General features: G+C 35.0%; 1 protein-coding gene across 5 annotated transcripts in view; it reads left to right on the forward strand.

Moving 5' to 3' along the window:
• The window catches only part of SENP7 (SUMO specific peptidase 7), a 155,467-nt gene that overhangs the window by 76,176 nt on the left and 52,352 nt on the right, over positions 1-26,939 (forward strand). For 3 of the 5 annotated variants that reach the window (XM_070454958.1, XM_020896784.2, XM_070454959.1), the window contains 2 exons: positions 7,195-7,389; positions 20,798-20,910. In XM_070454958.1, coding sequence (XP_070311059.1) covers positions 7,195-7,389; positions 20,798-20,910 — 308 coding nt within the window. The remainder of the gene's footprint in view (positions 1-7,194; positions 7,390-20,797; positions 20,911-26,939) is intronic. The other 2 variants (XM_020896785.2, XM_020896786.2) reach the window with 1 other exon arrangement.

Here is a 26,939-nt window from a genome sequence, read left to right on the forward strand (position 1 = left end):
AAGAATTGAATCAGGCCCCTTGCACTGGGAGTGCAGTCTTAGCCAGTGGACCACCGGGTAAGTCCCTGGAAAGCAATTTACAAGTGCTTTAAGCCAAGATCTAGCTGAAAGTTGGTGACTTTCAACACAATTATTTTAAAAATTAAAGTAGAACTCTGTCAGAACATCTGAACATAGTATTGTGCAGTACTTCTTTTTTTTTTTAAAGGACACTTCTTTTAAAAAATGCAAAAACATGAAAAGCTATGTAGCAAGAATTCCTGTACTGTATCATACCTGATGTAAATTAAACTTTCTGAAGTACCCCAAATCTTAGACTCTCAGCTTTAGTAATTTATAAAGAAGCAATGTACTCTCTTTGTCCTGAAGCCCAATGTTTTTCCTCCTTAGTACAGGTGAGCTATGCCTTTACTGTGCTGCTAGATCTAAATAAAGGGTGCTAGTTAAAGGGATGGCCCTTCCAATCCCTTTGGTTCTTTTGAGAAGAAGCTCCAGCTGTCCTCCAGATGACATCCATCTCCTCATCCCATGTCTTTTGAATTAGAACCTTTTTGAATTAGAATACTATGATTAGAACAGTGTAATGTTTCATCCCCCAGAATAGTTTTTCTCACCAGAGATTGTTAGCAGCTAGGTTATGTGTTCAGGAAACTTGAATATAATGTGAAATAGAGTCCCGATAAGGTTCTAATTTGTTTTTTTACTCTATGTGTGTGTTTCTGTTCCCTTACTCAGATGAACTACCCTCAGCTCCAGGTGTCCTAGGTTTAGCTTGTTTCAAAGTGAGTGAATCATCTTTGTTTTCAAACTTGTTCCTTTTTCTGTATCTCCTCCCTGTCTGAATATATGACTCCTTTTTACACTTAGTTCTTCATATTAGAACTTAGAAATTGTCCTGGCTCCTGTTTTTTCCTTAGCCTTTGTATCGAATCATTTATCAAGTCTAATTATTTTTACCTCCTAAATCTGTCTTCAAATGATCTTTTCTTCCTCTTTATCACCACTGCCTCAGTTCAAACCCTGATAACCGTATGCCTTTATTACTTTGATCGTAATTTTATTGGGCTTCCTGTGCATAGTCTTTTTTTTTCTTCTTGGTTATTTCACCATATTGTTGCTGAAGTATGAAGATGTTATGTGTCACTCTACTATTTAACATCTTTCTGTGGCTCCAGATAATCTTTAGGATAAAGTTCAGACTTTACCTTGGCATTACAACATTCATAATGGTTGCACCTTGATTGTCTCTAGGTTTGTGTCTGTCTATTCTTCCACATTCAGTACTGTGCTTTAGAATTAGGGGACTGCTGGTAGCTCACTGAATGTATGATGTTGTTTTATACCTGTGAGCTCATGCTTTTTGTTCTCTTATTTTGGGAAGAATTTCCTTTTCCCCTTTATTGACTGATACTGGTCTTTAACACTGAACTCATTTCCATCTTCTTGGGAAGCCTTCTTCAATTCCAGCTGCCACATCTGCATTTGATCCCTTTCTTTGGGGAAGCTGCCTATTCCATATCATAGCACCAATCACACTTAATGTGATTTCTCTGCCTCCCTTACTATAAGCTTCATAAGGGCAGAGACTACATTTTATTATTTTTTCCTTGCACAGTACTGGGCACATACTGAATTCTCAATAAATGTTTGCTGAGATTACTTGGCAGAGTTATGTTTCCAGTCTCTTTGATTGAAATGTCTTTTCCTCCATCCAGACCAATTATCTGCTCTGTAATTTTGGTCTCAGACAGGAAAAGAGATATTATAAGCTTCAAATAAGAAAATTGGAGAGCTTTTTAGGGTATAGGTTTGGATAGATGTTTTCTGTGTGGAACTTGCTATCAAGAATAGTAGACTTAGACTTTCTTCAGTCTTTGCTTAACTTTGACATGATATTGTTTGTCTTATTTTCATTTTACTTGGCTAAGATGTCATTATTTCATAAAGATGAAAGGAAAAAAAACTTGTTTGGTTCTTAATTTTAACTTCAAATTTAACTACCAAGTAAACCAAAATTACTTATTCATTCCCAACAATGGCTTCTTCTTCTTTTTTTTTTTAAGTTTCATGTACTTATTTTTAAGTAATTTTAAAATTTTATATTGGCGTATAGTTGATTTACAATGTTGTAATGGTTTCTGGTGTACAGAAAAGTACATTCTGGGATCTAAAGGTAGTGATCTAAGTATGTTGCCCTTTAATGAAGACAATTTAGCCTTTTAATTTCTGGATAAAGTTGAGAACAAAAACAGAAAATACGTGATCCCAATCAATCTTGTTAAATAATGAAGGAAAGAGTCAAGAGTTTTAGAAATGTCAAGCTAGCAGTGTGTGGGATACACACATTTCTTTTAAAATAAATAAACCATATTTTAGTTTAGGTTTTATCTCCATATGTGGCTCATATCTGTTTTCTTGGGAGAATATAAGCCTTGGTCAGTAGGCAAGAAAGAACCTAGTGGGAGATACATGCAAAACTTTTGAGCAGGTAAACCGTCTTTATCTTGTCTTCATTGATTAACACCAGAGATTATTAGAGTAATACTGAGACAGTGTACAATATTCTGTTAAAAAAAGTTAACTCCTGGTTCTTGGGATTTCCCTAAATGGTGTAATTATATTTATCTGTGTTTTTCTTAAGTTTATATATGTTTGAAGTTTAAAAGATTTACATATTCCAAATATTGTGATGGTATGACTTTTTGGACACCCTGTTATTCCTGTAACCTTAAGACTTATTTAAGCCAGCAATGGTTTAATTGAGTAATACTTTATTCATTTACAATATTGCTTAGTAAAAGAGAAGGGTAAATTTAGAAAATTTGTGTATTATTTTAAGAAGGTAATTGAAAAATTAAAAAAAATTTTATGTAGCTTAAACTGATTTAGAAAGTAGTATTTTGAATGATACCATCTGGGATAAGAATAGATTTACAGAAACCCTATTAAAATGCCACAGCACAATTTTAGCAAAATGTTCATCTAAATTGCAGCAAAATAAAAATAAATTAGTATTGTTATTTTTTTTACTTGTTATTTATAGCTTTAATGCCAGATGCAATTATGTTGTCTGTCAACAAGGGTTCCATTTCTTTAAAAATTTGCTCTTAACATCAAGGATCTCTTAATAGCTCCTATCAGATTTTCAAAGTTTTCTCCCATTTTTTTACTTCAGTCTTATATTTACCTTGCTACTTATATGTGGGGTGGAACTCATAATTTGTAATTGAAACAATTAAGGACCAGAATGTGTATAGAGACACATTCAATAAATGATATTATTTCTCAGGCCAATATACTTTCTGCTTCATTTCACTGTGTTACAAAATTTGGTTCTTCTTTGGTTTCGCATATTATGTTTTGAAATGTGCTTTCAGCATAATATTAAGGCTTTCCTGGTGGCTCAGGCGGTAAAGAATCTGCCTGCAGTGTAGGAGACCTAAGTTCAATCCCTGGGTCAGGACAATCCCCTGGAGAAGGGAATGACCACCCACTCCAGTATTCTTGCCTGGAGAATTCCATGGACCGAGGAGCCTGGCAGGCTACTGTCCACGGGGTTACAAAGAGTTGGACACAACTGAGTGACTTAACACTTTCACTTTTATAATATTAGTAAGTAAAATTAAATCTGTTTTACTTACTGATACTATTTGTGTACTTGGGAAAAAAATTGAATGGACTGTGTGAAATGGCAACTTTCAGTCCTTCCAGCTATGTTGAGATAGTATAAGAGATGAAGTATACACTTTTATATATTTCTTGTTAATGTTCATAATCTTTTGTACTGCTGGCTAGCCCTAGAATTTCCATGGTAGTGCTAATTTATAAATTGTATATCAAAAGACTGTTTAGATATTATGAACTTAGTTATCACTTTATAGATTTGTATTCTGTAAGGTTGTCACACAAAACTCTATTTCTTCAAGGCACCCAAATTACATTAAGTTGTAAATAATTAAAGAAAGATATTTGGGCTATGGTGTGTGTTATGAAGAGCTAGGAGTACTATAGGTATTGCTAACTATTTAATTATATGCTTTTCTAAGAAGATGTTTTCATTAAGATTGCAGAGCAGAGCATGATAAATTATGACAATTAAATGCTAATTGAAAAGATAATTTATAAGTTTGGGGAAGACTTCAATAGTAGGAAGATTAAAGTGAACTTCCATTTATTATATATTGACTATGTGCCAGAACTTGTGCTAATTGCTTTACATCTTTTATTTCATTTAATCTTAATCATTTTTAAGGTAGATATTACCATTCTCCACATCTTAGAGATGAGGAGATCAGTGATGAGGCATAAATTATGGTAAGTACCCGACCTAAGGGTATATAATTACTAGTTGAAGTTGAAACACTTCACCCTGTGTTTGACTCTTGCTCTTAACTACCTCTCTGCCCATACTGCTTTTCATATTTCTGACCTTTAACTTTTTTCATAAGTAAAGTAGGAATTGGACTTTATTACATATTTTGCATGATATTGAATTCATTAACCTTTAAATATTCTTATTTTTAATTTTTTTCTTGTGGCATTTGTTCACAGTAGTAGAATGCTTTCTGATTGAAAGGTCTGCCATGGTAAACATACTGAGTTAGCTCCTTGAGCCTTCCGGTAGCTTCAGAGGCCCTTTAGGGCTTTTGTCCTTTAGAGCTGTGGGTTCTGTTGTAGTTTTGTGTATAATCTTTTCAAATGGATTTTGGGACAATTTTCAAATTTTTGTCTTCTAGGAAAGACTTTTAAACTATTTGTTTAGCTTAAAAATTCTCATTTACCCTCTAAGGTTCTTTTTTCATAGCTCTGCTTTTTGTTTCTTCAACAATCTAGCAGCAAAACAAACCATAATAGAATAGAATGATCATTCTATATTCAAAAGAGAATTCTGATCTTTATAATTATTCTTTTCCTTGGTGATATTTGTAAATTTTTTTGTTTGCTTATTTTTGCTGATTATTCTCTTCAGTACTTTGTAGAGAACTATGCTTCTATGGACTTTTTCTCTCCTATTTGGAGTTTTCTTTAGGGACTCAACATTTAAAAACATTCTTAAACATACTATAGTCAGGCATTTAAACAAGTGAATTATAGCTGATGTTTTGTTTTTGATATTTCTTCTTCTGTCCTCCACATTTTATTTTAAATACTACAGTTCTTGAATTATTTTGTTATGAACTACTAATGTAGGGGACCATGAAGTGTATATCATCAATTCTTAAAATGAGCTATCAACTCGTGTATCGAATTCTCTCATTTCTTAAAAGGAAGTAAAATTTAAGGGGACGACAGAGAATGAGATGGTTGGATGGCATCACCGACTTGAGGGACGTGAGTCTGAGTAAGCTCCAGGAGTTGGTGATGGACAGGGAAGCCTGGCGTGCTGCATTCCATGGGGTCGGAAAGAGTTGGACTCGACTGAACTGACTGATTTGAAGAAAAATAGTTCTTATTTGAATAAAATTCTCTCTTCTGATATTCCTACATTCTCCTTAAAGATTGAGAACTGCAGTTGAGTTTTCTTTATTCATTTCACAGCAATTCCTAGTGTGAGGTCAGGCAGAAGAAATATTGAGACGCCTTACTGGTCCTTTGTTGTCTTCATTCCTACTTCAAGTCCAGGACTTTACGGGGGGTTCTGTCAGGCATCAGATATGCAAAGCAGACAGTAGTAATAGGGTTCTTAGAGGCTTAAATCATGAGAGGAGAAAGACAAATGTCTTTGTTCTTCACTCTCCACAATTCGTGATTGTGCTAAATGGCTTACTTTATTTCCTTTCTTCCTTCGCTCAAACTCTTGAGTTCAGAGAGTTGTATTTACCTAGCCTTGTTTTAATCATATACTGGTTAGTCAACCCAGTACATTTTTGTGGAGGTTGTGCTGGAAATGGATATATTTAAGGATTCCTAAAGTATCTACAGAGAAACTCAAGTTATCTGGATGCTGTGGCAAGTTAGTATTGAAAATGCAGTGTAACGGAATAAATTTAAAAAACCCAAAAGCCCAGGTTCTTCTAGGAGCTAGAGTTGCGTATACTTGGGCAACCATTTAACTTTTATGAGCTTTGAGTTCTACATGTTTAAAATAGAGAGGAGACTGAATTATTTTACAGTTCTCCTAGGATCTGAAATTCTACATGGTCGGGAACATACTGAAAAGAACACAGTGCTTCTATTCTATACTGAACATTGAAGGGTACCTCTGAGTGGTATAGCAAATGCGGCACAATACAGGGAAGCTCACATTGTTTACTTAAACAAAAGTACTTTGGTCCTTTCTAGGTGTTACCTGTTATTTCTCACAAAATGTCAGTAAAGTGCTACAAGTGACAGTCGGGGGAGACATCTCATAAACAGGAGATAGGAAGACTTAAAGAAAATGGTAACACAGATTCTAAAAATCACGATAATTTGGTCTAGGCCTGTCAGTTCAGGGTCAGATATTTGCCTTAAAGACGTCGTTGTAGTGTGGCAAAGAGTATCAGTTGTTCATAATAACAGCTGGCTAACCAGGAGAAGGTTAGGCCATCCTCTTCTGTTTAAGAAGATACCAGGCTTGCATTCCTAGTTTTTATATGAATCCCACCAATTTAAAAATTACACTTTACTTTTCTAAACATTAATTTTGTTGACACTTTTTCCTGGTGCTATTATGTAAAGCATATTTATTACCATCACTATATGTGCTGTTTCTCTTAAGGAATCTGTCATTACCATAGATGCAGCCTGAATGATGTCTTTCTTGTTGGATTTAGCATTTATCATTTGCCAATTATGAATATGTTATTTTTTACCAAGTCCCTTTCTGTTGAAAGAGAAAAAGATTTTTTTTAAATTGGTTTGTAGTTTCTGTATTTTTAATAAATATTGGAAAAGAAAAACCTTTTTTTTTTTTTTTTGTTTTTTGAGAAAAATTGGCTAAAATTTTAAGCAGTTCCAATAGCATCCACTAGTATAGTTAAAGCCATATAGTGGCAGGCCAATCTATGCCAGTTTATAAGATATAAGTACTTCCAGAAACAAAAAAAAAAGTGTTCATCCAAAATTTTGAGTATTTATGGGTTGATTTCCAAGATGGTATAATTCTAATAGCTTACTTATGCCAAGTTGAAAATGTTTGAAACTTCAACTTCCTAGAATTTTTTTTTACTGCAAATTTCAGTGTAGTACAGTGTTTGTTATTTTATATGACAGGATACCCAGAGTTATATTGACGAATGTCCTGGGAACGAAGTTAGGAAGAAAATACATAACGACCTCCTCTGTCACTGAGGCCAGTTTGGGTGATACAGACAACTTGCAATCAGAGCAGCTTCCTTCATCATCTGATGGCAGCCTAGAATCTTGTCACAATCTAAATCCTCACAAGAGCTTCTTTTTATCTGAAAGGTATGTTTAGTGACAACTCTACTCAAAATAAACTGTGCACTTATTCTCATGAGCCTTCTTCTGTTCTCCCCTGGGACAAATGTGTTACTGCGAAATAACTAGTGTTAACTTTTCTCCCCTGGTGACTGGAATCGCTATGGGAACCAGCAGCCCATAGTTAAGAGTCAGTTTCAGAAAGTACTGGTCACTTTACTTGTGTTTTGGGAAAATGAATGTAGACTTGTAATGAAAATTTAGTTACCTACTGCATCTTTTCTAATTGAAATTCATTCCCCTGACATGTGTCTATTCCTCATCTTTCTTTGTGCTGTCCACCCATCTGTTTCTCCATCGATCCATCCATCCCTTCTTCTTTGCTTTTTTTGTTGTTTTTATGCGTAGATTCTAGAACTCTGCCTAGTCACTAAACATCTGCTGAATGAGTGATTGTATGCATTCCTGACCAAAACAATGATACGAGGTTGCTGAATTGGTACATGGCTTAACTGAACCAATAGGAGAAATGGAAAGCAGCAGTGCCAGGCGGCACTGCTGGTAAAGGTGGTAGACCCACCTGCCAGTGCAGGAGATGCCTGAGACGCGGGTTCAGTCCCTGGGTGGGGAAGACCCTTTGGAGGAGGGCATGGCAATCACTCCAGTGTTCTTGCCTAGAGAATTGTATGGACAGAGGAGCCTGGTAGGCTACAGTCCACACGGTCACAAAGAGTTGGACATGACTGATTGACTTTGTAGCAGAGTACTAGAGAGGCTCATGTGGTGGCTGTACATAAGAAAAAAATGGTTTAAAAGCTCGGGGATGTCAGTTAGTAGTACATAGTTAGTACATAGTCAGTTAGTACACAGTTAGTAGGGACCTAACAGAAGCAGAAGATATTAAGAAGAGGTGGCAAGAATACACAGAAGAACTATACAAAGAAAGATCTGAAAGACCCAGATAAGCATGATGGTGTGATCACTCACCTAGAACCAGACATCCTGGAGTGTGAAGTCAAGTGGGCCTTAGGAAGCATCACTACGAACAAAGCTAGTGGAGGTGATGGAATTCCAGTTGAGCTATTTCAAATCCTGAAAGATGATGCTGTGAAAGTGCTGTGCTCAGTATGCCAGCAAATTTGGAAAACTCAGCGGTAGCCACAGGGCTGGAAAAGGTCAATTTTCATTCCAAACCCAAAGAAAGGCAACGCCAAAGAATGCTCAAATTACCACACAATTGCACTCATCTCACATGCTAGTAAAGAAATGCTCAAAATTCTCCAAGCCAGGCCTCAACAAAACCTGAACCGTGAACTTCGAGATGTTCAAACTGAATTTAGAAAAGGCAGAGGAAGCAGAGATTAAATTGTCAACATCCATTGGATCATCAAAAAAGCAAGAGAGTTCCAGAAAAACATCTACTTCTGCTTTATTGACTATGCCAAAGCCTTTGACTGTGTGGATCACAACAGTGGAAAATTCTTAAAGAGATGGGAATACCAGACCACCATACCTGCCTCCTGAGAAACCTGTATGCAGGTCAAGAAATGACAGTTAGGACTGGACATGGGACAATGGACTGGTTCCAAACTGGGAAAGGAGTATGTCAAGGTTGTATATTGTCACTCTGCTTTTTTAACATATATACAGAATATATCATGCGAAATGCCAGGCTGGATGAAGCACAAGCTGGAATCAAGATTGCCAGGAGAAATATCAATAATCTCAGATATACAAATGACACCACCCTTATGGAAGAAAGCAAAAAGGAACTAAAGAGCCTCTTGATGGAAGTGAAAGAGGAGAGTGAAAAGGCTGACTTAAAACTCAGCATCCAGAAAACTAAGATCATGGCATCTGGTCCTGTCACTTCATGGCAAATAGATGGTGAAACAGTGGAAACACTGAGAGACTAGACTTTATTTTCTTGGACTCCAAAATCACTGTAGATGGTGACTGCAGCTATGCAATGAAAAGACGGTTGCTCCTTGGAAGAAAAGTTATGACCAACCTAGACATCATATTTAAAAGCAGAGACATTGCTTTGTTGACACAGTTCGTCTAGTCAAAGCTATGGTTTTTCCAGTAGTCATATATGGATATGAGAGTTGAACGATAAAGAAAGCTGAGCACCGAAGAATTGATGCTTTTGAGCTGTGGTGTTGGAGGAGACTCTTGAGAGTCCCTTGGACTGCAAGATCAAACCAGTCAGTCCTGAAGGAGATCAGTCCTGAATGTTCATTGGAAGGACTGATGCAGAAGGTGCAGCTCCAATACTTTGGCCACCTGATGCGAAGAACTGACTCACTGGGAAAGACCCTGATGCTGGGAAAGATTGAGGGCAGGAGGAGAAGGGGACGACAGAGGATGAGATGGTTGGATGGCATCACCAACTCTATAGATATGAGTTTGAGCAAGCTCCGGGAGTTGGTGATGGACAGTGAAGCCTGGTGTGCTGCAGTCCATGTGGTTGCAACTAGTTGGATACTCCTGAGCGACTGAACTGAATGATATTAATATGTCTTTGTCTATTTATTCTTGTAAATCCTTAGTGCCATTCTCCTGCATTTTAACCAGAGTTAGGTCTTATCATTGAAATTGTTTTATGACTTGTTGGCAGAAATAAACGTAATTGTTTTCATTTCAGTCATTTCTCATTTTAGTGAAGATGGATTTTGTATTTCTCTTTTAGAACGTTATTTATGTATTTGTTTTTAGCTGTTCTGGGTCTTGCTTGCTGCACGCAGGCTTTCTCTAGTTGTGGCAAGTGGGCGCTGCTCTCCGGTCTCGGCACGTGGCTTCTCGTTGTGGAGCCCAGGCCCTAGGGTGCACAGGCTTTAGTCGTTGCGGCATGTGGGCCACGCAGTTGTGGCTCACGCGCAGTGGAGCACAGGCTCAGTAGTTGTGGTGCACAGACTTAGTTGTCCAAGGCCTGAGGGATCCTCCTGGATCAGGGATCAAACCTATGTCTCCTTTTGCAGACAGATTCTTTACCTCTGAACCATCAGGGAAGCCCCGGATTTTGTATTTCTTAACATGAGTTTTCTCTTAAGTCTTGTGTGTATTGGGGTGTTTCATTTGTTTCTTACTAATTTGTAAGAACTCTTATGAAAGGTATTATCTCTTTGTTATATGTGTTGGAAAAATTTTTTTCAAGTTTGTTTTTGTAATTTTACTTTGTTTATAGTAACTTCTGTGGCACTGAGACTTAAAAGTTTTATTTTGTAAAATCTGTCAGTGTTTGACTCCTGGTTTTGATTTGCTCTTGGGAAGACCTCCTTATCCCGAAGTATAAAAATAGGTTAGTCAGCTGCTGTTTTAATTTATGACTTTTTTTAAATGAGGTATTAGACCCAGGATAACTGGCTGAACTTTTCTAATTGAAGTGTTGATTGCTTTTTGCCTTTCTGGAGTCTTCTACAAATGTCTGTGGGTACCTGCGTTGCTTCCACCTTTAGGTGATTGTGAATAATAACACTGTTATGAACATCAGTGTACATGTATCTGTTTCTATATACTTTCAGTTCTTTTGGGTATATTTCTGAAAGTGGAATTTCTGGATCATATAATCCTATTATTAATTTTTTGAAGAACCACCGTACTGTTTTCTGTAAATGTAAAACTGCATCATTTTACATTGCCACAGCAGTACACAAGGGTCCTGGTTTTTTTCACATCCTTTGTAACACTTGATACTTTCTGTGTTTACATGATCGCCATCCCAGTGGATGTGAACCGATATCTCATTGTGGTTTTGACATGGTTTTAGTGTTATTGAACATCTTTCTCATGTGTTTATTGGCCATTCATGTATCTTCTTTGGAGAAATGTGTATTCGACTCCTTTGCCCATTGATGAATCAGGTTGTTTTTATTTGTGAGTTTAGAAGTTCTCTCTATTCTGAATATTAATATATATTAATATTGTCATAAAGTATGATTTGCAGATAGATCTCCCATTTTGTGAGTTGCCTTTTTACTCTATTGTTGCTGCCATTTGATGTACAGAAGTTTTAGTTTTTTTTTAATTGAAAAAAATTTTTTTTTGGTGATGCCATGTGGCATGCAGGATCTTAGTTCCGTGACCAGGGATTGAGCTCATGCCCACTGCAGTGGAGCCGTGGAGTCTCAACCACTGGACCGTCAGGGAAGCCCCCAGAAGTTTTAATTTTGATGAAGTCCAGTTTATCTATGTTTCTATTTGATGTCATATCCAAGAAAATACTCCCATATCCAATGTTCTGAACATTTTCCCTTATGCTAAGAGTTTCATAGTTTCAGTTTATGCTTTTAGGCCTTTAATCCATTTTAAGTTAACTTTTGTGTAAGAGTATTGAGGGTCCTTCTTCATTCTTTTGCATGTGGATATTCAGTTTTTCCAGCATCATTTGTTGAAAAACCTGTGCTTTCCCCATTGAAAGGTCTTAGAAGCCATTTGAAAATCATTTGACCATATATGCTTGGCTTTATTTCTGGGTGCTATTCTATTCCATTGGTCTCAATATTTGTCTTTATGCTAGTACTGTGTGTGTGGATTATTGTAGCTTTATAGTGAGTTTTGAAATCAGGGAGTTTGATCCTTCCAAATTTTTTGAAGTTTGTTTTGGCTCTTGTTGTATATACATTTAGGATAAGTTTTTGTATTTCTGCAAGAAATGTCACTGTGGTTTTGATAGGATTGCATTGGATCTGTACATTGCTTTAGGTGGTATTGACATCTTAACAATATTAAGTCTTCTAATCCATGAACATGGGTTGTGTTTCCATTTATTAATATCTTCTTTAATTTCTTTTAGCCATGTTTTATAATTTTCATTTTACAAGTCTTTTGTCTCCTTGGTTAAGTGCTGTTTTTTTCTCTTCTTGAAGCTATTGTAAATAGAATTATTTTCTTAATTTCTTCTTTTGTTTATTAACTCTAACCATTTTTTGTGTTTGTGTATGTGTGTAATCTTTAGAGTTTCCTACATGCAAGATAATATCATCTGTAAACACAAAGTATTTCTTTCCAGTTTCAATGCTTTTATGTTTATTTTTCTTGTATAATTTCTCTGGCTAGAACTTCTAGTACTGTGTTGACTAGAGGTGGTGAAAGTGGGCATCCTTGTCTTATTCCTTTTTCTAGAAGAAAAGCTGTCCAACGTTCATCATTGAGTTTGATGTTTACTGTGTGTTTTTCATATATGATTTTTGCTATGATGAGGTAGGTATTTATATTCTTAGATTGTTGAATTATATTTTTTAGTCATCAGAAAAGGGTACTGAATTTTGTGAAGTACTTTTTTGGTATTAATTGACATGACCATGTGGTTTTCCTCTTTTATTCTGTTAATGTGGTGTATTATTTTGATAGATTCTTGTATGTTGAACCATCCTTGCATCCCAGGAACCATGTTTGAATTTATACCAGCTTAATTTCAGTAACATTCAGAACTGTGCTCCTTTATAGCTCTGTCCTCACATACTTTAAATCATTGATGTCATAAAATTATGTCTTCATGTGTTGTGTTCATTGTAATAATTTAAAGAATGTATTAGTTTCTTAAATCATGTATAAAACAAACAGGCATATTACAAACCAGAGTTATAGTAATAGTAGATTTTATAATTATCCATGGATTTATTTATACCAGTTATTTTCAGTTTTTCTTATAGGGGTGGTTTTACTTATAGTGGTAATGATTTTCCTCAGCTGTAGTTTGCCTTTATTATTGTTGTTGTTCAGTCACCAAGTCATGTCCAACTCTTTGTGACCCCATTGACTGAGGCATACCAGGCTATTATATTGATAGATTCTTGTATGTTGAACCATCCTTGCATCCCAGGAACCATGCAGTTAGGATATATAGCAGTATGAACCATTTGGGGTATTTTATTGAGAATTTTCCCTGTGTCCTCCACTATCTCCTGAAGTTTGTTCAAATTCATGTCCCTTAAGTAGGTGATACTGTCTAACCATCTCATCCTCTCCTGCTTCTTTTCTATCTTGCCTCAGCCTTTCTCCTCATTTAGGGTCTTTTTCCAGTGAGTTGACTCTTCATATCAGGTGGCCAGAGTATTGGAACTTCGGCATCAGTCCTTCCAATGAGTATTCGGGGTTGATTTCCCTTAGGATTGACTGATTTGATCTCCTTGCAGTCCAAGGGACTCTCCAAGAGTCTCCTCCAGCACCACAGTTCAAAAGCATCAATTCTTTGGCACTCAGCCTTCTTTATGGCCCAGCTCTGACATCCGTACACGAGTGTTGGAAAAACCGTAACTTTGACTGTGTGGACCTTTGTCGGTAAAGTGATGTCTCTGCTTTTTAATTGCTATGTAGGTTTGTTTATCTTGGAATATCTTGATTTTGTTCTCATGTTTTGAAGGATAGTATGGCCAGATATAGAATTCCTTGTTGACAGATTTTTTTTCCTTTGAATTTACCAATTCAGTGTTTTTTGGCCAGTGTGGTTTTTGATAAGAAATCTTCTCATAATCTTATTGAAGATCTTTTGTGTGTGATGAGTCACATTTTTCTTTGTGCTTTCAAGAAAGAGTTCTCTTTTTGCCTTTGTCTTTGAACAGTTTAATTATAACATTTCTTGATACAGGTCTCATTCAGTTTACACTTAGTTCCTTGGGTTTCTTGGCTATTTATATTCATGTCTTTCATCAAATTTGGACTTCTTTGGTGATTATTTATTTCAATAATATCTTTGCCCTTTTCTCTCTCTTCTCCCCTGAGACACCAGCAATGAGTACATTAGTCCCTTTCTCGGTGTCCCATAGGTCCCTTAGGTTCTGTTTACTTTTCTTAAGTTTCTCTTCTTTCTGTTCCTCAGATTTGGTCCTTTTTATGGTCATATTTTCAGGTTCACTAACTGTTTCTTCTGCCTGCTCAAATCAGCTTTTGAATCTCTCTAATAAAATTTTCATTTCAGTTATTGTACATTTTTAGCTCCAGAATTTCCTTTTGGTTCGTCTTTTATTGATATTTTCATCTTGTCACAAATCATTTTCTTGATTTTGTTAAAGAGTTTCTGTCTGTCTGTCTGTGTCTTGTCTTTCTTTTTTCACCACGCTGTGCAGCCTGTGGGAATCTTAGTTCCCTGACCAGGGGTTGAACCTGCGTTCCCTGCGTTGGAAGTTCAAGTCTTAACTGTTGAACTGCCGGGCAAGTCCCTGAAGATCTTTAAGATAGATGTTTTAATATCCTTGCTTATTGAATTTGCCATCTGCTTTTTTTTTTTCAGGGACAGGTTCTCTTGGTTAGTTTTTTTTTCCTTTGAATTGGCCATTCTTTCCTATTTCTTTGAATGTCTTGTGATTTTTTTTTTTATTGTTGTTGAAAACTTGACATTTGGATCTTATAAGATGTGATGTTTGAAAACCAGGTTCTCCTCCTTGCCCAGCATTTGCTGGGTTTTTCCCCTTTGTTTGCTTAGTTTTTAAAATTGTTGCAATAAGTCCTCATTCCAGGTATCAGCCTAATATGTAAATAAAAGGTCTTTTCTGAGCCTATGTCTTTCCATGGTCATGTTTGTGACCTTCTAAATTTCCTTGTACCTGTGATTACTTTTTAATGTCTTAGTCCTTAAATATTTATTTCCCATAAGGAGGAAATAAACGAAGGGAACAAATAGAACAAAATAGGTGCTAGCTCTCTTAATCTCCTGCATGTCGTTTTAGCTGAATGGGGAGACTGTTGAAACATGGTGATGGTTGTTACAGCAAAGGCTGCCCGTCTCTCTGTCTCCTTATCCATAGTCAGAGACAGCGATCAGTGATCAGAATACAGATTCCCAATATTTGAAAGACAAGGTCCTTATTGGTCATCTTGGTCATTGTAAGCCTGTGCAAACTATTCTAAGAACTTGGACTTGGCTACTTGTCTCAGAGCTGGGTATAGGTAATTGCTACCATCCAAATTGTCTTAATTGACCAAAGTTACTATTGAACCTTTTCACTAGAAGTTACAAGCCTTCAGTAGACTCCAGAATTCCAAAGTTCATCCGATTCTGCCAGTGTTGTCTCGGTGAGAACATGGGTAGGTGTTTCCTACTCTGCAATTTTCCTGAGGTCACTTAGTGTATATCTCATATTTTATTGTACAGGGATCCTTGATTTATTCTTGCTAATTTTTTTTTAGTACTTTTATAAATGTAAAAATTTCTAAGGGAGTGGGGAAGGAGTAGAAGTTTGAGATTAGCAGATACATACTATTGCATAATAGGGTAGATAAAGAACATTATCCTGCTATTTAGCCAGGGAGCTATATTCAGTATCCTGTGATAAACCATAATGGAAAAGAGTATGAAAAATAATATATACATAACATGTATAACTGAATCACTTTGCTCTACACTAGAAATTAATACAATGTTGTAAATCAACTATACTTCAATAAAATTTGGTATTCTATGTTGTTAAATACTTTTAAAAATGTAGTAATTGCTACATATACTATAAAAGAAGGCTGTAGGTTAATAATTTTATAGTTTTTTATTTAAAAATTTTTTATTTTCAGAATTTTTACCCAGTTAAATACCATAATGAGTTTTTTTGTTAATAATTATCATGGGTGAGAAGATTGTTGGTAAAGATTTAATTAATTTTATGACTACTCTAATTAGTACCAAATTGCTTTCTCAATTGTTTTTCATTTTGTCTTTTTTAACTGAATTAATTTTATTGATATGTTACTGACAGAATATTGTATTAGTTTTAGATGTACAACATAATGATCTCATATATGTATATATTGCAAAATGATTAACACAGTAAGTTTAGTTAACATCCATCACCACACGTAGTTACATTTTTTTTTCTTGTGATGAGAACCTGTAAGATCTACTATCTTAGCAACTTTCAAATATACAGCACACTATTGTTATTAGTTATTACCTATAGTCATCATGCTGTACCTTGCATGCCCAAGACTTTTTTTTAATAACTGGAAACTTGTACCTTTTTACCACCTGCAGTCATTTTGTGCTCCTGGCTCTAGCAACCACCAACCTGTTGTCTGTGTCTATGCATGTGTTGGTTTGTTTTTAAATTTAGATTCCCCCATGTAAGTGAAATTGTACACTATTTGTCTTTGTCTCATTTCACTTAGCATAATGCCCTCAAGGCGCCTTAATGTTGTCACAGATAGCAGGATTTCTTTTTCTTTTTCTTTTTTGACTGAAAAATATCCCATTGTGTGTGTGTGTCACATTTTCTTTATACATCATCTATTGATGTGCACTTAGGTTGTTTCCATGTCTTGGTTATTGCAGATAATGCTTCAGTGAACATGGGGGTACGTGTATCTTTTTGAGGTAGTGATTTTGTTTCCTAAGCATAGACACCCAGAAGTGGAATATCTAGACTATATGTTCTATTTTTAATTTGTTGAGGTATATGCATACTGTTTTCCATAGTGACTGTACTAACTTTCCACAGCACTCTGTATCTTTTCCAACCCTTGTTTCTTCTCTTTCGGTAATAGCCATTCTCGGATTTGTGAAGTTATACTTCATTGTGGTTTTGACATACATTTCCCTGATGATTAGTGCATGTTGAGCTCCTTTTCATGTTCCTGTTGGTTGCTTGTAGTCTTTGGAGAAACTTCTGTTCATTTCTGTGCCCATTTTTTAATGAAATTGTTCTATTTTTCTGGTTGAGTTGTATGGATTCTTCATACATCATGTATTTTGAATATTACCTTCCTTATGAGATAGATGACTCAATCCTGCTCCTTCGGTTGCCTTTTCATCTTGTTGATAGTTTTCTTTACTGTACAGCTTTGCGGTTCCACTTATTTTCTCTTGTTGTTTTTGTTTTGGCGTTTAATCCAAAAAATCACTGCCCAAACCAGCTTACTCTCACGTTTTTTTCCTAGAAATTTTATGGTTTCAGGTCATACATGTAAGTCTTTCATCTGCTTTGTGTTGATTTTTGCATATGGTAGGAGATACTGGTCCAGTTTCATTCTTTTGTATGTGGCTGTCAGGCTTTTCCAGCATCAGTTATTGAGGAAACTTTTCCCACGGTGTATTCTTGGCCCCTTTGTCATACATGAGTTGACCACATATGCATGGATTTATTTCTAGCTGTCTATTCTGTTTCATTCATTTATGTGTCTATTTTTCTATATTGTTTTGATTATTGTGGCTTTGTAGTTTAGTTTGAAACATGAAGTGTGATCCCTCTGGCTTTGTTTTTCCTTCTCAACATTGCTTTAGCTATTTGGGGTCTTTAGTGGTTGCATGCAAACTTTTAAGATTGTTCTTTCTGTGAAAAAGGCCATTGATATGTTAATAGAGATTGCTTTGAATCTGCAGGTTGCTTTGCACAGGATGAACATTTTAACAATATGACTTTTTCCCATCTATGAGTACAGATATCATTCCATTTATTTGTGTTTTCTTCACTTTCTTTCATCAGTGTCTTATAGTTTTCAGTGTACAGCTTTGTTTCCTTCTAGATTATATCTAAGTATAATTTTATTCTTTTTGCTGTAATTTTTTTTTTTTTTGGCTGTAGTTTTAAATGGGATTTTTTCCCTCAATTTCTCTTTCAGATAGTTCATTATTTGTGTGTAGAAATGCAACTGATTGTAGTATGGTGATTTTGTATCCTCAAACTTTAGTGAATTCATTTATTAGTTTTTTTTTTTGATTGGATTTTTTTAAGGTTTTCTTTCTATAAGATCATATCATCTGCAAATGATGACAATTTTATGTCTTCCTTTCTGATATTGATTCCTTTTATTTATTTATTTTTCATATTTAATTTTTTCTAGCCAGTATTTCCAGTACTGTGTTGAATAAGAGTGATCAGAATGGGTACCTTTCTTCATTTTAGAGGAGAAGCTTTTAATCTTTCAGTGTTTCATATGATGTTAGCTGTCATTTGTGATATTGACCTTTACTGTGTTGAACTATGTTCCTTCTATACCCAGGTTTTTTCTAAATTTATTTTTTAATTGAAGGATAATTGCTTTACAGAATTGTGTTGTTTTTTGCCAAACATTGACATGAATCAGCCATACGTACCTAGGTTTTCAAGTTTTATAGTGAAAGGATGTTGAATTTTGTTAAATGCTTTTTCTGTACCTTTTGAGGGATCAAATGATTTTTATCTTTCATTTTACCTATGTGCTTTATCACATTGATTGATTCTTGTATGGTGTACCATTCTTGCATCTCTGTATAAGTCCCATTTGGTCATGGTGTATGATTCTTTTAATGTGTTGTGGAATTTGGTTTCCTAATAATTTGATGAGAGTTTTTGCATCCCTGTGTGTCAGGAGTATTTGATTTATATTTTTCTTTTACTGTACTGTCCTTATCTAGCTTTGGTATTAGTGATGGCCTTTTAAAGAAGTGTTCTTTCCTCGTAAACTTCTTGAAAGAGTTTGAGAAAGATTGGCGTTAATTCTTATTTGATAGATTTGCCAGTGAAACCATTTGGTCCTGAACTTTTCTGTATTGGGAGGTTTTTGATTACTAATTCAGTCTATATTTGTTATTGATCTGTTCAGATTTTCTTTTTTTTCATAATACATTTTGGTAGGTTGTATGTTTCTAATTATTTGTTCGTTTCTTCTAGGTTATATGATATGTTGATGTATAACTTTTTGTAATCATCACTTATAATACTTTGTATTTCTGTGCTACCAGTTGTAATGATTTTATTTATTTTGTTGGCCAGAAAGTTCAGGTTTTTCCATAAGATGGTACTGAAAAAAACCTGAACCTAAACAAACTTTTTTGGCCAGCCCAGTACAAGTCTTCTGTCTTTTTTCCCTTAGTCCAGCCAGTAGGTTTTTTATCCCCCCAGTTCAGTTCAGTCGCTCAGTCGTGTCTGACTGCGACCCAATGGATGGCAGCACACCAGGCTTCCCTGTCCATCACCAACTCCCAGAGCTTACTCAAACTCATGTCCATCAAGTCAATGATGGCATCCAACCATCTCATCCTCTGTCCTCCCCTTCCCCTTCACCTTCAGTCTTTCCCAGCATCAGGGTCTTCATATCAGTCAATTCTTCACATCAGATGGCCAAAGTATTGGAGTTTCAGCTTCAGCATCAGTCCTTTCAATGAATATTCAATACTGATTTCTGTTAGGATAGACTGGCTCTTAGGTTATCCATAGGTTATCCATATTGTTGGCATATAATTATTCATAGTAGTCTTTAGATGATCTGTTTGTATTTGAGTCTTTATTTTTTTCTTGGTTTGTCCAGCTACAGGTTTTTCAGTTTTGTTTGTTTTTTAAAAAATAAGCTCTTAGTTTTGATCTTTTCTATTGTTTTTCTTATTTTTTAATTTACTTTTTCTCTGATCTTTATTGGTTCTATCCTTCTGCTAACTTTGGGCTTAATTTGTATTTTTTTCTGGTTCCAAGAGGTGTAAAGTGAGGTTTTTCATTGGAGTTCTTTCTTGTTTTTTAATGTAGCTTTTATTGCTATTAACTTCCCTTGTAGAACATTTCATGGATTTTGAAATTTTTGCTTATGTATTCACTTGTTTCAAGATACTTCTTGATCTTCCTTTTGGTTTCTTCTTTAGCGAATTGATTTTCAGGAGCGCATTGTTTAGTCTTCCTAGTTTTTTGAACTTTTCAGACTTCTTCCTGCTATTGATTTCTTGTTTTATGCTCTTGTGACTGGGAAAAGTTTTTTTGTGTGTGTCTTATGTTTGCTAAGATTTGCTTTGTGACCTATCTTAAAATATCCTGGAAAATGTTCTGTGTTCATGTTTTATAAATACATGTTAGGTCTGTTTGGTCAAGTTTATGGTTCAGTCCAATGTTCCTTCTTGATTTTTATTGTTGTTTGGTCTGGATGAACTAATGATTACCTAAAGCGGGGTAGGTATTAATGTCCCATACTATTATTGTAGTATGTTTTCATAATAGTGATATTATGTTCATCATCCAAAACTTGCTTTTAATACATTTTAAATATTTAACCAGTAGCTTATATTTTAAACTATTTTCTCTATAGGTAAAATTTGTTACCACACCCTAAGTTTTATGTTGTATGTAACTTCTGATACATGAACTATGCTTGAAACATATTAACAATTACTTTTGACTTATTATTTGATTACATATAAGTGTGATTGTCATCTACTTGTGTTCAGGGAATGTTTACTTTTTAGACTCCTTTGATATATTTAGCACTTGTATTATTCTTTGTTCAGTTTGCATGTGCACAATTTTGGAAGAATAAAACATTTCTTGTTTTTCTCTTTCAAAGGAACATGGAGAATTTAAAGACAGAATAGGAATGAAAACCTATTTCTCGAATCATAGTTTAATATTCTTTCTACTATTCAGATCACATACTCTGCTGTATAAGACTTTATTTGTAATCTGTTATTTTTATCTTAAATATATGCCAACTGGCTTCTAAATTTATTTTTGTTTAGAAGAATTCAGTATAATATTATTTTGTTTTGCAGGAGTTCACAATCAAGTAAGACAGACAATAATTATGCAAAGCAGACTTCTTACACTAAAGAAAAACAAAGAGATGACGATGGCATTTCTTTTATGTCTGATACTCAGCCTAAAGGTTTGTGAACTGCAGAAAACTGTTGGCATTTGAATTTTTGTCTGTTGTAGTTTTAGTAGTATTTGAGTTTTAACTATATTTATCCATAAAAGTAAAGAGAGATTTTTTTAGCAACACAAAGAAAATTGCTAAATTTACTATTTATATCCTACAGTGTACATCTCTTGATTTATTTACTAAGTCTGGAAGTTAAATTGGAATATTATATCTTGTCATTTTTTTGTTGGGGCTGGGCATATAGCTATAAAGTTATAATGTTAATTTGTCTATTTCTAAATATCACTTTCATGAAAGTGAAAATTTTCATCACTGAGTCCTGTCCAGCTCTGCGACCTCATGGACTATAGCCAGCCAGGCTCTTCAGTCCATGGAATTCTCCAGGCGGGAACACTGGAGTGGGTTACCGTGCTCTTCTGCAGGGGATCTTCCTGACTCAGGGATCGAACCTGGGTCTCCTTCATTAGTAGGCAGATTCTTTACCATCTGAGCCATGGATGTGTCTAATCATTGGTATTACTGCTAACTCGATTACTATTATTGGTTTCGCACTGTCTATCCTCCTAATATGAAATATATTCTTGTTTTTTTTAGTTTATTTTTATTTTTTCATTTATTTTAATTAGTTGGAGGCTAATTACTTTACAATATTGTAGTGGTTTTTGCCATACATTGACATGAATCAGCCATGGATTTACATGTGTTCCCCATCCCGATCCCCCCTCCCTAAATTTATTTATTTTTAATGTGAGGACATTTGCTTTACATTGTGCTGGTTTCTGCCATACATCAACACAAATCAGCCTTAGGTACATTCTTTATTCATTAGAATTTTTCTCAACTCTAGGAGGATTCCAGTACAAGTCACTTTTAGCAAATTTAAAGGTAAATACATCCCAGACTTCTAAATATTCATTGTAGGCCTCCTTGCTTGTAGTATTAATGAACTGACTTTCTTTTTGTCTCTTTTTAAAAAGACTTTTAAATAATTTAATATAAAAATTTTCACCAAAACCAATTTATATATTAGTCAAGTGTGAAACTAACACTTCGATTATTGATAGCTTCAAACTAGTTGAAGTATTTTATTTTCTGAATGATTTTATAAATTATTCACAAGAAAAGGTGGTCCTTTAATGATACTATGTAAAAGTTTTTTGTATTTCATTTGGAACACAGTTGTTTTCACATTTTAAATACTCTTTTTCATAGAAGAGAAAACTTACAAGCAAACTGATATCTTTGATTTATACAAGAAACCAGCTGTAACTCTTATGAGGGCAGTCTCTAGAGAAAGTATTATGACTGTAGATGTAATCTTTCAATTGATCATTAAATACGATCTTCATGTAATGGAGGACTTTTTTTTTTTTTTTTTTAAACAAATTGTCCTTTTCCTAGAAATAATCATCCTTACTTACAGTATAAAAATAAAAGTGGATTTGTATTTGTGCAAGTGGGCTCAATTCAGATACTATCAAAATACTGTTAAACCTTCACTGCTTTCCTTGGTAGAGTAGGAATAGTTAAATAAAAAGCTTTCTAATTTATGTCCTTCATTATTCCTTCGAAGTAACAGAATTCTAGTCTTACAGCAGGAAAAAATGAATGATAAAAGAAACACTATATAGTTTCTTAGTATCCCTGAAGGTTCTCCTCTTAGGTAAAGTGTTTTTAAAAATGTTAGCTATTGAAACATTATTAAAACTCATAGTATTTTCATCCTATAGGTAATTGTATCCAATACTAATTGTTTAACAAAAGCCTATATAAATGGTGTTCTGAATTAAATCCCAGGTATACCACTGAAAAAAGTTTTTTCTTCCATTTTTTTTTATAATTGACAGCACTGTATAAGTTTAAGGTGAATAGTGTAATGATTTCACTTATATATATCATGAAATGATTATCACAGTGAGTTTAGTCAACTAAACTCATATAGATGAAAAAATTAAATAGAAAAAAATTTTCCTTATGATGTGAGCTCAGGATTTACTCTTAACAACTTTCATATATAACGTACAGCAGTGTTAATTTTATCTGTCATGTTATACGTTACATACCTAGAACTTATAGGAATTTTGTACATGTAGACTGCCTTCATTCAATTCTTCCTCCCCTGTCTCTGATAACCACAAATCTTGTTTCATTTTCTGACTTTGTTTTTGAATTATAATTGACCTATACAGCACTGTATTAGTTCCTGTTACACAGCATAGTGATTCAGTATTTCTGTGCATTTCAAAATAATCACCATGATAAGTCTAGTTATGATCTATCATATACAAACATTGTGGTTTAGTCACTAAGTCGTGTCTGACTCTTGCGACCCCAGGGTCTGCAGCCTGCCAAGCTGCTCTACCCATGGGATTCTCCAGGCAAGAATACTGGAGTGAGTTGCCATTTCCTTCTCCAGTGGCTCTTCCTGACCCAGGAATCGAACCCAGGTCTCCTGTATAGCAGGCAGTTTCTTTATCAACTGAGCTATTCCCCACACTAGGTATACCTTTATTTTGTAGTGCCTTAAGTTTGCCTTGTAAAACTTACTTTTATGAAAATAATACATTGGAAATATTTAACATTCTTTTGTTTATAGGAATTTGTTAGCTGTTTAATTTTATTTGGTAGTGATATTTGCAAGTTAAATATATGTATATATATATATATTTTTTTTTTTTTTTTTCAGGTAGAGTCCTTGTTTTTTTAAATAATGTCTGACTCTATCTAATACATTTATTCCAGTTTCCCATGAGATTGTCTTGACTGATTTGCAGTTAGTGAACTGCTAGGAGGAAAACTGCTATATAATAGAGTTTTTCCAAGCCTTAGTTCTTTCATCAGTTTTTTTTTTTAATTTTATATTTTCTGTTGGAGTATAGTTTATTAACCATATTGTGTTAGTTTCAGGTGTACAACAAAGTAATTCAGTTATAAATATACATGTGTCTTTTTCAAATTATTTTCCCAATTAGGTTGTTACAGAATATTGAGCATAGTTCCCTGTGCTATACAGCAGTCCTTGGTTATCCACTTTAAATACAGAAGTGTGTGCATGTCAGCTCCAAATTCTATTACTGTTTCCTCCTATCCTTCCTGCCTGGTAACCATAGCTCTCTAAGTCTGTGAGTCTGTTTCTATTTTTAAATAAGTTCATTTGTATCATTTTTTATAAGATTCTGCATATAAGCAATGTCATATGATATTTCTCTTTCTCTGTCTGACTTACTTCACTCAGTATGATAATCACCAGGTCCATCCGTGTTCCTGCGAATGGCATTATGTTACTCTTTTTAATGGCTGAGTAATATTCCATTGTATGTATGTGCCATATCTTTATCCATTCTTATGTTGATGACCGTTAAATTGCTTTCATATCGTGGGTATTGTTAACAGTGCTGCAATGAACATTAAGGTGTGTGTATCCTTTCCGAGCATATTTTTCTCTGGATATATGGCCAGGAGTAGGATTGCAGTATCATATGGTAGCTCTGTTTTTACAAACCTCCATACTCTTATCCATAGTGACTACACCAATTTACATTCCCACCAAACATGTAAGAGGGTCCCCTTTTCTTCACACCCTCTCTAGCATTTACTGTTTGTATATATTTTGATGATAGCCATTTTGACTGGTGTGAGGTGATATATATCACTATAGTTTTGATTTGCATTTCTCTCAAATCCTAAAAGATGATGCTGTCAAAGTGCTGCACTCAATATGCCAACAAATTTGAAAAACTCAGCAGTGGCCACAGGACTGGAAAAGGTCAGTTTTCATTCCAGTCCAAGAAAGGCAATGCCAAAGAATGCTGAAACTACCGCACAGTTGCACTCATATCACAGGCTAGTAATTTTCAAAATTCTCCAAGCCAGGCTTCAGCAATACGTGAACCATAAACTCCCAGATGTTCAAGCTGGATTTAGAAAAGGCAGAGGAACCAGAGATCAAATTTCCAAAATCCGTTGGATCATCAAAGAGCAAGAGAGTTCCAAAAAATCATCTACTTCTGCTTTAAAGCCTTTGACTGTGTGGATCACAACAAACTGTGGAAAATTTTTAAAGGGAATTCCAGACCACGTGACCTATGTCCTGAGAAATCTGTATGCAGGTCAAGAAGCAACAGTTAGAACTGGACACGGAACAACAGGCTGGTCCCAAATCAGGAAAGGAGTGTGTCAAGGCTATATATTGTGACTCTGCTTATTCAACTTATATGCAAAGTACATCATGTGAAATGCTGGGCTGAATGAAGCACAAGCTGGAATCAAGATTGCTGGGAGAAATATCAATGACCTCAGATACACAGATGACACCACCCTTATGGCAGAAAGCGAAGAAGAACTAAAGAGCCTCTTGATGAAAGTGAAAGAGAAGAGTGAAAAATTTGGCTTAAAACTCAACATTAACAAAACTAAGATTGTGGCATCTGGTCCCATCACTTCATGGCAAATAGATGGGGAAACGGTGGAAACAATGGCTGACTTTATCTTTTTGGACTCCAAAATCGCTGCAGATGGTGACTATAGCCATGAAATTAAAAGATGCTTGCTCCTTGGAAGAAAAGCTATGACCAACCTAGACAGCATATTAAAAAACAAAGACATTACTTTGCTGATAAATGTCTGTCTAGTCAAAGCTATGTTTTTTTCAGTAATAATATATGGATGTGAGAGTTGGACTATAAAGAAAGCTGAGCACCAAAGAATTGATGCTTTTGAACTGTGGTGTTGGAGGAGCCTCTTGAGAGTCCCTTAGACTGCAAAGAGATCCAACCAGACCATCCTAAAGGAAATCAGTCCTGAATAGTCATTGGAAGGGCTGATGCTGAAGCTGAAACTCCAATACTTTGGCCACATGATGCGAAGAACTGACTCATTGGAAAAGACCCTGATGCTGGGAAAGATTGAAGGTGGGAGGAGAAGGGGATGACAGAGGATGAGATGGTTGTATGGCATCACTGACTCAATGGAAATGAATTTGAGTAAGCTCTGTGAAGTTGGTGAGAGACAGGGAGGACTGGTGTGCTGCAGTTCATGGGGTTGCAAATAGTTGGATACGACTGAGCGACTGAACTGAATAATTAGTAATGTTGAACATTTTTTTATGTGCCTCTTGGCTGTCTGTATATCTTATTCTGCCCATTTTTGATTGGGTTGTTTGTTTTTTGTGATATTAAGTCATGTGAGCTGTTTGTAAAATTTGGAGAATAATCCCTTGTCGGTCACATCATTTCAATTGTTTTCTGCCATGTTTTGGATTGTCTTTTTGTTTATTTATGATTGCTTAACTGTACAAAAGCATTTAATTTAGTTAGTTCTCATTTGTTCATTTGTATTTTTATTTCCATTATTAGAGATAGATCAAAAATATATTACTGCAGTTTTTATCAGAGAGTGTTTTACCAATGTTTTCCTCTAAGAGTCTTATAATGTGTGGTCTCACATTTAGGTCTTTAATCCATGTTAAGCTTATTTTTGTGTATAGTTTTAAAGAATTTTCTAATTTCATTTTTTTTTACATGTAGCTGTCCAGTTTTCCTAGCACCATTTATTGAAGAGACTGTTTTTTCTCCTTTTTATAGTCTTGCCTTCTTTATCATAAATTAACTGAGCATAGATGCATGGGTTTGTTTCTGGGCTTTTCATTCCATTCCATTTACCTATTTTTCTGTTTTTGTACCTGTACCATACTGTGTGGCTAGCTGTGCTTTGAAGTGTATAGTCTGAAGTCAGGGTGCATGATTTCCTTAGCTTCATTTTTCTTTCTCAAGACTGCTTTGTTTATTCAGGGTCTTTTGTGTCTCAATACAAATTTTAAGATTTTTTTGTTGTTCTAGTTCTATAAAAAATGCCATTGATAATTTGATACAGATTGTATTGAATCTGTAGATTGCCTTTGGTAGTATAGTCATTTTGACAATATTGATTCTTTCAGTCCAAGTACACGATATATATTTCCATCTGTTTGTGTCATTTTTTATTTATTTCATGAGTGTGTTAACATTTTATGGGGTACAGGTCTTGGTTTGTTT

This window comes from Odocoileus virginianus, chromosome 25, assembly GCF_023699985.2.
Source record: "Odocoileus virginianus isolate 20LAN1187 ecotype Illinois chromosome 25, Ovbor_1.2, whole genome shotgun sequence".
Classification (NCBI taxonomy): Eukaryota; Metazoa; Chordata; class Mammalia; order Artiodactyla; family Cervidae; genus Odocoileus; species Odocoileus virginianus.